Source organism: Electrona antarctica (genome assembly GCF_951216825.1).
Source record: "Electrona antarctica genome assembly, chromosome: 3".
NCBI lineage: Eukaryota > Metazoa > Chordata > Actinopteri > Myctophiformes > Myctophidae > Electrona > Electrona antarctica.
In genome coordinates, this window is record NC_136808.1 from 60,224,378 (window position 1) to 60,236,581 (window position 12,204).

Sequence of the window (12,204 nt, forward strand, 5' to 3'; positions counted from 1 at the left end):
GGAGTTGTAGAGGATGAGTTTCATTTTGTTTTATATTGTCCACTATATCATGATTTAAGAAACTTTTTATTTGAAAAAATTCAGGATAAGAACCCAGATCTGTTTTGGATGTCTGAGTGTTTTATGTTAAATTGGTTGTTCAGTAATGAAGTTTTTGTTTTTGGAAAGTTCATAGAGAAGGCATGGCGGTTACGTTGGAGAACGATGTATCCATGAGTAACTGTCTATTTGTGTATATGTATCATTATATATGTACAATTTTGTGTCTTGTAAGCCCGTGCGGGCTGGGCATCTTATTATGTAAGACACTTTAATAAAAACTATCTATCTATCTATCTATCAGTTCAAACATTTCTTCAAATATGATGGACTTTTGGAAACATAATTACAGGAGGTCCATGGGAACAAGTTTTAAAATTCTGTTCTACAGACTCAATCATTTTACAATGACTTAATTTTCTCTTAAACCACGAAGGGAAAACGAATACCAGCTTTGATTGGAACATTTTTATTGTTTTGAGAAACATCCTCCAATAAAAAATTAAATACATAAAAAGCATTTTGGTCAAATGGGCATGATCATACAGTACAAGTTGACAACAATTAAAGATGGTGTCACCGTTCTTATAATTTACCCAATATAATATAGTCCAATCAAATTCATTTACAACATTAAAATAAAAATAAAACATGGAGAACCCTAAATCTAAATTGGCGATAATAAATACTTGAGCAATTATCTGAAATGTCACTTGAGTGGTTAAAAAAAAACAGTATTTTATTCACAGCCAACACCATCTTCCCAGAGATAGAAAAAGGTTTTTTCCCCTGCAATTCCAAAAGTCTACCCTCCCCCTCAAGTGTACAGTGCTTACACTCCATATGTTAAACTACTTTCCCCACAATAAAGACTATTACAGTTTGATCAGAACACGCTCAGGGTTGTTCCATGGAAAACACGGACTGACTGACTGACGCGTAGATGTCCAAAGAGGAAAACTGGAGTGTGATGATGGCCTTTTTGTCCTTCGATACCTGAGAAGTTTGGCAGCCACTGGGGCCACTCCGAACCACTGGTCCCCCACCCAAGCAGGTTCTGACAAGATGGTTGAGCTTCTGGAAGACATTAAATCAACAAACCATCTCTTTTTCAGCCCCAGGTTTACCCCCCCCCCCCCCCCCCCAGAGAGAGGTGGGGGTGACGTCTACTACCACCAACCCCAAACTTTAGAGGTGAGGTGGACCACCTTGGGAGTGTGACGTCAGCGCGTCTTCCTGTAGAAAGCGAAGGCGGCCACCAGCGCGACCAATGACACTACAGCCACCGTCCTCCACTGAGAGATGCCTCTGATCACACCCTCCTGAAGGAACACAACACAACAAGGGACACAGTCAGCTTCCAAACGTACAGATGACACACTAGACCCTATAAACACACTCTTACAACACCAGGGTACACACTAGACCCTATAAACACACTCTTACAACACCAGGGAGATTTGTTTCATGTAATTAAGTTGCCACAAAAACACTGTACTTTTTTACAGTTTTTGAGGGGCACTAGCCCCTCCTATGCCCAGCTTTGTGTGTCTGTGTGTACCCCATCGTGATGATTTGATTGGCTGAGCACGGAATGTGATTTTTGTCATTAGTACGTCCACACAGAACGTGAATATTACACAGCGATAAAGTGACACCATCTTTATTTGGAATAATTGATTTGGTCTTTAATGGAAATGAGAAATCAACCTTGTAGAATGATGAATGAGGCATCAACTATATGAATAGTTTTTATTTGGTGCTTTTTAACCCATTTTTGTGTTAGCATTATGTTATGCTTTAGCTATTGAAAAATAGCAGATCTCGTAGCGCGCCACCGAGTGGCGCGCTACGAGCTTGTAGGTCTGCTATTTTTGAAAAATCGAAGAACGACTGACATAGAAACATAGCTTTTTCAGAAAACTGTCAGGATGTAGAAGACATTTTTAGAATCTGATCTCAGGTCAAAATGGGTTGAATGGGTTATTCCTCATGCCCCGCCCCCAGGACTCCACACGTCATCACGCGTCATGTTTTCATTCAAAGGAAGTAATTAAAATTGGATTTTTATGGACTTTTGATATAAAATTAGTAAAACACACAAAAATGGAAATTTTCGCATCCATTGTTAGGTATGCCCATATGATGACCATGGATATGGTCTACAAGTGTCTAAAAACGTATTTATTCATGTTTTAGGTTGTTGTTAGAGAAAGTAAAAGATGAGCGTAAATGTTGTTACATTTGCTGCTTTCTTTCGTTTTAGTGATTTTAGCTATTTTTGACAGGGGGCATTCGAACATGGTCCTAAATATGTATTTTTGTACAAAATGTTATAGTGATTACTTTTTTTTATCATTTACTATAGTCCTACTAGACTAGACCCTATAAAATTACATCTGGCCATAAAAGATCACATCTACTGAATGTGACAAACTGTCACACAATGTGGCATCCCCCTAGTACCCCCCTTCACATTCAGTAGATCCTGTGATCTTTTGTGGCCAGAATGTAATTTCCTGGGGTCTAGTAGGACTATAGTAAATAATAAAGAAATCACTGTAAAATGTTGTAAAAAAAAGTATTTAGCCCCATGTTCAAATGCCCCCGCCCCCCTGTGAAAAGAAACCGGTAAAATCGCTACAACGAAAGAAAGCAGCAAATGAAAATAAAATGAACACTCATCTTTTACTTTCTCTGATAACAACTTAAAAACAAAACAAAAAACTAAAGTTGTCCTTTAAGAAGTGAAACGGTGGTAACATGTTTGAAGCAGGAGGACCCAACTCACCCATCCTCCCTGCTGGATGAGCCAGGAGTAGAGCTTCTCTCTGATGAACTGCAGCACCCAGCTGATGACCATCCTGATGTTCTCCACATGGTTGGAGGTCAGCGCCTTGTGGAAGGAAGCCCAGCACAACGTGGGGTCACTAACAACTTTAGCAATCAAGTCATTCCTTACAAAAACAAGGTCTACAGCAATGGTTGTGCTTCGTAACCTGACTCCGCCAGATGGGGCAGCAGAGAGTACACTGGGTTCCCCCCTCCTGCTGCTCCCATCTGGGAACTCTCAGGCAGACTTGATGCTCCGGCCACAAAACGGCCTGGCCAATCAGCGGCAGCTAGAGGCGGGATCAAGGCAACACTGTGTCAGAGTAATCTAGCAAGAGAGTAATGACACTCCCGTTGACTCTCATTGTAACAATGGAATGCGGAAGTGCTCATTCTATCTCAATGGGATAGTTCCAGCCATAGGAGCAATGTTTGGAACTATCGCCCATAGGCACCTGCTTTGCGGCGAGATCAAAGCGTGTCACCACTCACACTAGATTACTCTGCATTGTGTATGCCTTGATCCCGCCTCTAGCTGCCACTGATTGGCCAGGCCGTTTTGTGGCCGGAGCATCAAGTCTGCCTGAGAGTTCCCAGATGGGAGCAGGAGGGGGGGAACCCAGTGTACTCTCTGCTGCCCCATCTGGCGGAGTCAGGTTATGTGCTTCGTTCACACACAAAGAAAGTAGGTCGGGAGTGGCTTTTGTCGGGATCAGCCGGTAACACGCGGGAGTCTGTCCCCGTAACAAAACTAGACCCCTGGGAGATGGACGGAGATGGAGATGGTGGAGCGCCATACCTACCATCAGCTCCCAACACTTCCCGCACCCAAGCCGTGCTACTCATTACGAGTTGGCGGAGCCAGGGATCAAACCCATGAACGTGTGGTCCAAAGGCAAGCGCTCTACCGACTGAGCTACCCAGACACAACACTACATATAATTTATATTCGTGTCGGGTTCCATTGTGTCACGTTGCTATTGCATTATAGTCTCGGTCGGGTGGAAAAATATGTCCAAAACTGTTACTTTTCAGGATTCACCTAAAAAAATCTACAAGCTCAATCAGCTGTAGTCAGTCAGTGTGATGAAGTAGGGCATTCATTTACGAAAAAACATAAGTAAGTAAAACATGGAGATGAGAGGTTTCTGCACAACTTTTGTGCAGAAACTTGTCTTATGTCTGTACATCGTTGCTGTCGGGGGGTGGGGGGGGGGGGGGAAATGGAAAAAATAAGTGAGCGCTCTGAGCTGCTTCACATACATAGCATTTACTACACCATACCTTGTAGATGAGCCTGTAGGCCAGGTGGAACAGAGCGACCACGCGACCCCAGCTAATGCCATCAGTGAAGAAGTCTCTTGCCACAGACATGAAGACGTCCTGGGCACAGTTGCCCTGTAGTGCCTGGCCGATCAGCCTGCCGGTTAAACGGTAGACACACATTGTCGTCATCAGCAGGCTCAACAACCAACATTATACAACAGGTCGTTTCGAGGAAGCAATCTGATTGGTTGAAACAGCCTTTCTAGCCGTGGTTCAAACGAGCACCACTCCACACCTAATCAAAACAAATAATTCAGCTGCTCTGTTCTCCCAGAGCGCAGCAAACTCGGTGGCTAGGCTAGCTAGTTTCTTGGGACATTTGTGGTCGTAGTGACTACATCTGTCATTAAAAAAAAAAATTCAGCGATTTTCTAAGGGTAACTGTTGTATAATTGCAAAATTACACGAGAGGGGTGGTTTAACGTCATTAATGGACTTCTGCGATGCTGCAGGAACGAGCCTGCAGGGCGAGTTCCGATAATTAAGCAAAGATATTGCTTAATTATCATCAGGTGTTATACAAGCCTGGTAAATGGTGCATTTATATAGCGCTTTTATCCAAAGCATCCAATGCACATAGATCCTACAAGCTCGTAGCGCGCCACTCGGTGTCGCGCTATGAGCTTGTAGATCTGCTATTTTTCAATAGCTAAATTATAACATAATGTTTAAAACACCAAAAAGGGTTCCCGCCCAAAATGGGTTAATTACAGCGGTACGCGGTGGTCTAGTAGTGAGTCTAGTATGTCCAAACACACTGCGTCAATAGGAGTCGCTCTGCCTCTGTTCCCCTCCCAACGGGACATGAGAAGAAGCACATCTTTACCGTTCCAGCTCAGCGTTCCTGTTCATCTCGTCAGCGATCTTCAGCAGCTGTTCCACCACCTCTTTGATGTGGGGATCGTCCTGCTCGTCAGGTCTCCCCCCCAGGTCCTCAGTCGAAACCTGTCTGTCGGGGTCATCAGCAGCCAGTCGTTCTATCACGTAGCTGCATCAGTGGGCGGGAAGGGAAGGGAAGGGACAAACATTGACTGAGGTTAGATGCACAATATGGAAAAGGATGTTTTAGTTCATACATGGGCCCCGGGGTCCACATGCTTAGCCTGGCTAATAAGCCAAACCGAATCAGCCATTGGCAAAAAAAAATTGCCTGCCGGCGGATTACGGTCTGGAGAGGCTCAATTGTACGCCCATTTCCTACACCAGAGAACTGGTGTGGCCAATCGGGACACGGTATGCAATATGGGCGGGCTTTGGTACAGTGACGTTCAATGCTTGAGACCTTTGACTGACAGTAGCTCTGACCAATTGCGTCAAAGAGAAAATGTTTGAACCCACCCCCTGGGAAACAAGATCCATACACAGCATCTCCAGACTCAAATACCACACGACAGTGTGATTTGAGTCTGGCTTATTAGCCAGGCTACCACATGCTGCCCCCACCATCACTTAATGTGGTCCGATCTTCATATATGGAGCTGACATCTGACATTCCATATGTTGATCCCTCCCCAAACGTCCTCCCTGTTCTGACATTCTTTATGTTGATCTGACCTCACTGTACACTCAAGACACGCTTCATATATGGCCAGTACAGAATTCATTCCATATGTTGATCTGACCCCCCCATGCCAAAGCGCCAGCGCTCACCCAGCAGTCTGCCGTAACCCAGGCGGATGCGTGCACTTCTCGCCCTCAGGGCGTCTTGCTAGATACTACCGTGTGTTGGTGGCGTCGCTCGGCCAATCAGGGATTGGGTGATGACGTAACTATGTATGTGTATCTAAAGACGGACATATGTGGATGACGTAACAAATTTGAGTTTCAAAGTTGTATATAGGGAACTTAAAATATAACTTAAAAAGTCCATGGATGCTGATAGTGTCCGCTTCTATTTACCAATTTGCCAAAGCAAAGTTACTATATTTACCCAGGGTAACTGGACTAAGCATCAGATACTTGTTTACAGCCAGGCCCTGCAATTCATGGTAGTGGTTCAATGCCTTGCTCAAGGGCACTTCAGCAGTGGTAATTTGAACATGCCGCTCCTCGGATATGAACTGGCGACCTTCCGGTATCAAGACCACTCCGCAAACCGTTCGGCCACCGCTGCCACGTGAAAGAAGCTTCTATTTACCCATTTGCCAAAGAAGCTTGCATTGGGAAAGAGAACATGCGTAGGCAAGACAGCCTTGCACGTTGGGTGGTAGAATAGACCAGGGTTGGGTGGTTGGGTGGACCACGTTGGGTGGTAGAATAGACCAGGGTTGGGTGGACCACGTTGGGTGGTAGAATAGACCAGGGTTGGGTGGTTGGGTGGACCACGTTGGTTGGGTGGACCACGTTGGGTGGTAGAATAGACCAGGGTTGTCAAACTGGTGGCAGAAGGGGCCAAATTCAGCCCCCAGAATCATTACAGAGACTCATTGACAGGACAGAGGCAAGTTGCACGCTCTGCTCGCGCACAAGTAGGCCATTCATGGACAACTTTTGTGCAAAGCGCAAGTTGGCATTTCTAGTTTTGTTAAGTTACATCCCCTAAGTTATTGTTGATTGGTCCTTTTCCACTATAGCTAAACATGGTCAGTTCAAACATCCCCTGTCCATAACCGGTTTGCCACTGCCTGGTCCTGTGTGTGTTTATGTTATGTACCTCTCCAGCTGTTCCATCACGGTGTGCCCTTACCCACTCTCCCTCTCTCCTCTCCAGCTGTTCCATCACGGTGTGCTCTTACCCACTCTCCCTCTCTCCCTCTATCCCACTCTCCCTCTCTCCCACTCTCCCTCTCTATGTTATGTACCTCTCCAGCTGTTCCATCACGGTGTGCCCTTACCCACTCTCCCTCTCTCCCACTCTCCCTCTCTCCCACTCTCCCTCTCTCCCTCTCTCCCTCTCTCCCACTCTCCCTCTATGTTATGTACCTCTCCAGCTGTTCCATCACGGTGTGCCCTTACCCACTCTCCCTCTCTCCCTCTCTCCCTCTCTCCCTCTCTCCCTCTCTCCCACTCTCCCTCTCTATGTTATGTACCTCTCCAGCTGTTCCATCACAGTGTGCCCTTACCCACTCCCCCTCCCTCTCCCTCTCCCTCTCCCTCTCCCTCCCTCTCTCTCTCTCTCTCCCTCCCTCTCTCCCTCCCTCCCTCTCTCTCCCTCCCTCTCTCTCTCCCTCCCTCTCTCCCTCTCTCTCTCTCTCTCCCTCTCTCTCTGATCAGATCAGTGTTGATTGTCGAAAAATGTTCCGACTACCTTTTTTTTCACTGACAACGAAATTAAAGCGAAATAAAAACGACGCCATGATGACTAAAATGTCAACAAATGCCGCCCTTTTGGTGGTGATGGCAAAATGTTTAAACTGACTTACCCTCTGAGTATAACTGCTCCTTTAAACTGACTTACCCTCTGAGTATAACTGCTCCTTGCTCCATGTTTAAACTGACTTACCCTCTGAGTATAACTGCTCCTTGCTCCATGTTTAAACTGACTTACCCTCTGAGTATAACTGCTCCTTGCTCCATGTTTAAACTGACTTACCCTCTGAGTATAACTGCTCCTTGCTCCATGATGTTTAAACTGACTTACCCTCTGAGTATAACTGCTCCTTTAAACTGACTTACCCTCTGAGTATAACTGCTCCTTGCTCCATGTTTAAACTGACTTACCCTCTGAGTATAACTGCTCCTTGCTCCATGTTTAAACTGACTTACCCTCTGAGTATAACTGCTCCTTGCTCCATGATGTTTAAACTGACTTACCCTCTGAGTATAACTGCTCCTTGCTCCATGTTTAAACTGACTTACCCTCTGAGTATAACTGCTCCTTTAAACTGACTTACCCTCTGAGTATAACTGCTCCTTGCTCCATGATGTTTAAACTGACTTACCCTCTGAGTATAACTGCTCCTTTGCTCCATGATTAAATGTTTAAACTGACTTACCCTCTGAGTATAACTGCTCCTTGCTCCATGATCGGGTCATCAACAACATCTGGAACATGGAAAGGAGATACTGTTAGTTAAGTGGTGTGTGTTCTAAATCAGGGGTTCTCAACCCGTGGGTCGCGACCCCTCGGGGGGTCGCCAAATTATTTTAGGGGGTCCCCAAATTATTTAAAAAAAAAAAGATTTTTTTAAAATTTCATTTTCACGATTTTTCAAAAATAGCAGACCTACAAGCTCGTAGCGCGCCACTCGGTGGCGCGCTATGAGCTTGTAGATCTGCTATTTTTCAATAGCTAAATTATAACAATGCTTAAAACACCAAAAGGGGTTCTCGCCCAAAATGGTTTAAGGTTATTGTAGCAGTCAATTTATATTGGGGGTCGGGAGGGGGCGGGGCGGGGGTCCCGAGACATTGCCAAAGCATTTCCGGGGGTCCCCGGCCAAAAGCGTTGAGAACCCCTGTTCTAAATGAAGGTAATTCCTTTTATATTGAGACACCGTCACCAAACCTAACCCAATATTTTGTAACGTGTCTTTCCCTCAACACGATTCCACACCACGAACCTCCTTGGTATATCTTTACTTACTGAAAACAAGACATGATGCTTTGGTCAAAGTTTAATAATAATTCAATAATAATCTTCTCTCTCATGCTTTTATTTCAGGTTTTATTTTTATTTTCATAGGGAACAGTGGATTTATCTTTACTTCGCCCATGCTGTCAAAATCACAATTCTAAGCATGAACACTTAGCTTTTCAAAAATAGCAGATCTACAAGCTTTCCACAGCAAGTCACTTCGTGCCACGCCGCTGAGAGCGTTTATGAATTGAATACATAGGACCTGAATGGAAACCAGACCGCAAGGACTATTTTTGGTGCTGCTATCCTTTTAGACAAAGTGTTTGACTGTACTCTGTTGCCGTTTGCATTTCTGTCTAATAAAGTATTCAATCAATAATTTAAATTGTACATCTGCTATTTGGAAACGTTTGACAAAAATAAAAAATAAACCACTGAACCACTGACCTTGATTTGATCTTATTGCTCAGAAGATAGTGTAAACAGAGACAGAGCACTACATTACTTCCCAACTGTAATTACAGGCTGTCTAAAATTAGAGTGAGTATGAACTTAGGGGAGTAAGTATATGTTTAGAAAAAAACAAATACATGCACTGTCTGTATATCAGTCAAAGAGATACACGTGTGGAATCGTGTCCCACATCTCACCACTTGTACCTGCATGAGTGTTGTGAGTGACACATTAACCACTCTTGATTATTGATATTTTATGATTATTAATTTAACCCATTTTGGGCGGGAACCCCTTTTTGGTGTTTTAAGCATTATGTTATGCTTTAGCTATTGAAAAATAGCAGATCTACAAGCTCGTAGCGCGGCACTCGGTGCCGCGCTACGAGCTTGTAGGTCTGCTATTTTTGAAAAATCGTGAAAATGTAGTGCAAAGCTTTGAATATATTATTTCAGAGCGAACGTTTTTAACTCAAATCTTTGCTTCTGGGGGGTCCCTGGAACAACATATTTTCAGATGGGGGTCCTTGACATGAAAATGTTTGAGAACGGCTGACATAGAAACATGCGTTCTTCAGAAAACTGTTAGGATTTAGAAGACATTTGTAGAATCGTCCTCAGGTCTAAATGGGTTAAGAGTTTTCCTTTGAATTGAATGGCGTATTGGTATGGTACTGAAATAAATGACCACTAAGCCAACTGTTACTACCACTACTTGATTACTGATTAGTATAATGATGTAACATTAAACTAAAGGGAAACTAGTCACGTGCAGCAAAGTACCAGACTGGAAACCAGACAGGTGGTTTCCTGTAAACACCTCATGACATCATCACCTCACCTGCGATGTTTTTCAGTTTCAAATGTCCTGCTAGTTGACATCCCATAGCCCATAAATGTCCTGCTAGTTGACATCCCATAGCCCATACGGAAGAGCAGTACAGACTTTTTGGTTTGTTTTTATATCTCAGATAAGGCTTTGTGTGATAGGCACTGATATTGAACACTTAAAACCTAGGTTAACCCTAACATTAGTCTTTCTTAACTCTAAAATATTGAGAGTTTTTAACAGGTTAAATGTCTGCAAATAGCCTACAACATATGAATAGAAAAGATCATGTATACAAATAACATGAATTAACACAACACTGATGATAGATAGTGGTGTCAGTCAAATCTATGAATCCATCTATGAAAACGTTTGACCTGCAACACAATTGTATACAAAATAATATGTAGTGGGGGGTCCCTCATTGCTTCATCTCTCTCAGCTAAAGGGTCCTTGACCTGAAAAAGGTTTTAAGACCTCTGACGTAGCTGGTTGTTTAATGACATCACAAAGTCGTTGCCTTGGTTTCTTATCTATTCTACATTCCAGAGCTGTATCCAAACCAACCAGAAACCCCCAGCTGTGATCCAACGATCACGTCACCGGGCATTCCCACCCCTGTGTTTGGTCTTTCCATGATTTCAATGTTCTTATATTTAATACAAATAACATATACATCTAAACATGTTTCCCCGTCTAATTCCCAAGCATTGTCTCTCTTTATGCTACCATGCGTGTGGTTAGTCAAACAATACCAGACTATAGAGCTCATATTAGCCAGGCTTCACTAACTAGGCCTTAAGGTTTAACTTTGAGTCGGTTTTTAAAAACACAAGTATCGGGTTTTAAAGCGAGAGATAAAATGGTTGTTTTACACAGCGTGTATCCTGCAGAGCCTCCACAGCCACTATACAAGTCTCAAATTGCATTATTTTATCGTAAAGAATAACAACAAACAAACTAGGTCACCAAAGTTCGCTGCACCAAGCGCTGCTCCTCCACAGGCACCGCCGGGACATTCCTCTTCACCTCCTCCCGATTTCTCCTCCGCTCCTCCGGCGTTGCCGTCTGCCATGGCCCCGATGATCAGATCACCTCCTCTCCCCAGCAGACAGTTAGTGGCGCAAGGCCTCAACTAATCTACAAACTATACAGTTATTAATTATTTAAACAGATCAATGTTATTATGATCTTGTAAGAAATCGGCACAGGCAGGCGGATCCTCGGCTAAAAGTTTTGTGAGTGACTGAAGAAGAACGAGGAAGTGCAGCGCAACATGCAGACAGACCGCCTCCAGGCGGGGTGCTCACTGCGCTGCACTGATTCTGAACGGCCACGAGATGTCGCTGCCGTTCTAACATCCATGCTCCCCATGCAAGTGCTGCTGCTATGCAGGCCAACCCAGATTCGGCTCAAACAAGGGATTAAATTAATTTAGATCCTAGCTATTAAGACATGGGAATCCCTTGACTTATTCAAAGTTTGTCACAACTGTGTCATAACTGTCATAGCATGTTTACAATCTATGATCATTGTAGCCTACTATAGGCCTACCGCCTACAGCATAAATTACGTTTTACACACTAGTGTAGAGTACTTCATACTCCTTGATTTTGTGCTCTAATTCTTCTTCCTCTCTTTTCTGACAAGCCTGTAGTGTACAGTACGATAAAGAATTGTACACCCCTTACTCGTAATAGCCTACTAATTATATATTCTTATTCATTCTCTAACCTATTGTCGTAAGCTGGCGGATGCTCAGTCACGCCACTGAACTCTCTGGTTCCCTGGTGCTGGCAATTATTAAACACCCAGGGGGGACAGAGCTACAGGCTGTTATTTACAGCACAGTGGAAACTGGAAGACTAGGGAGTTAAATCTATTGTATTTTTGAAAGACCACTCCCAAACACACACACACACACACACACACACACACACACACACACACACACACACACACACACACACACACACACACACACACACACACACACCTAACCTGCTCATCAGGTTATTCTACACTGGGGGACAGTGAATGGACTGGACGGCATCCGGTCGTGTTAGGATAGAAAGAACTTAATAAGTGTGTGTGTGTGTAAGCAAAGTTCTTTGTTTACCCAGGGTGAATGGACTAAGCTCGAGATGCTTGTTTACAGCCAGACCCTGCTCATAGAACATTTCATGGTAGGGGATTCGAACTGGCGA

At 44.0% G+C, this 12,204-nt stretch overlaps 1 protein-coding gene across 3 annotated transcripts; it reads right to left on the reverse strand.

Annotated features, from left to right (window-relative positions):
- Positions 1-492: 492 nt before the first annotated feature.
- Positions 493-11,361, reverse strand: LOC306920517 (apoptosis regulator BAX). 3 transcript variants are annotated; one of them, XM_079497317.1, is made up of 7 exons: positions 10,967-11,361; positions 8,133-8,181; positions 5,024-5,185; positions 4,135-4,291; positions 2,831-2,935; positions 1,248-1,361; positions 493-1,116 (listed from the first exon to the last, which is right to left on the reverse strand). In XM_079497317.1, the coding sequence occupies exons 1-6, from the start codon at positions 11,070-11,072 to the stop codon at positions 1,263-1,265; spliced, it is 678 nt and encodes a 225-aa protein (XP_079353443.1). In that variant the 5' UTR covers positions 11,073-11,361; the 3' UTR covers positions 493-1,116; positions 1,248-1,262. The 3 variants fall into 3 exon arrangements, with proteins under 3 accessions (XP_079353443.1, XP_079353442.1, XP_079353444.1); XM_079497316.1 differs by having other exon boundaries at positions 493-1,361; positions 10,967-11,360; XM_079497318.1 differs by having other exon boundaries at positions 493-1,361; positions 4,156-4,291; positions 10,967-11,359.
- Positions 11,362-12,204: the final 843 nt, after the last annotated feature.

Coding starts and splice junctions, on each gene's coding strand:
- LOC306920517 (XM_079497317.1), bottom strand. CDS start 11,072: ATGGCAGACGGCAACGCCGGAGGAGCGGAGGAGAAATCGGGAGGAGGT. Junction 4,292..5,023: donor AGGAACGCTGAGCTGGAACG/GTAAAGATGTGC, acceptor TTTAACCGGCAG/GCTGATCGGCCAGGCACTAC. Junction 2,936..4,134: donor TATGGTGTAGTAAATGCTAT/GTATGTGAAGCA, acceptor TCCTTCCACAAG/GCGCTGACCTCCAACCATGT.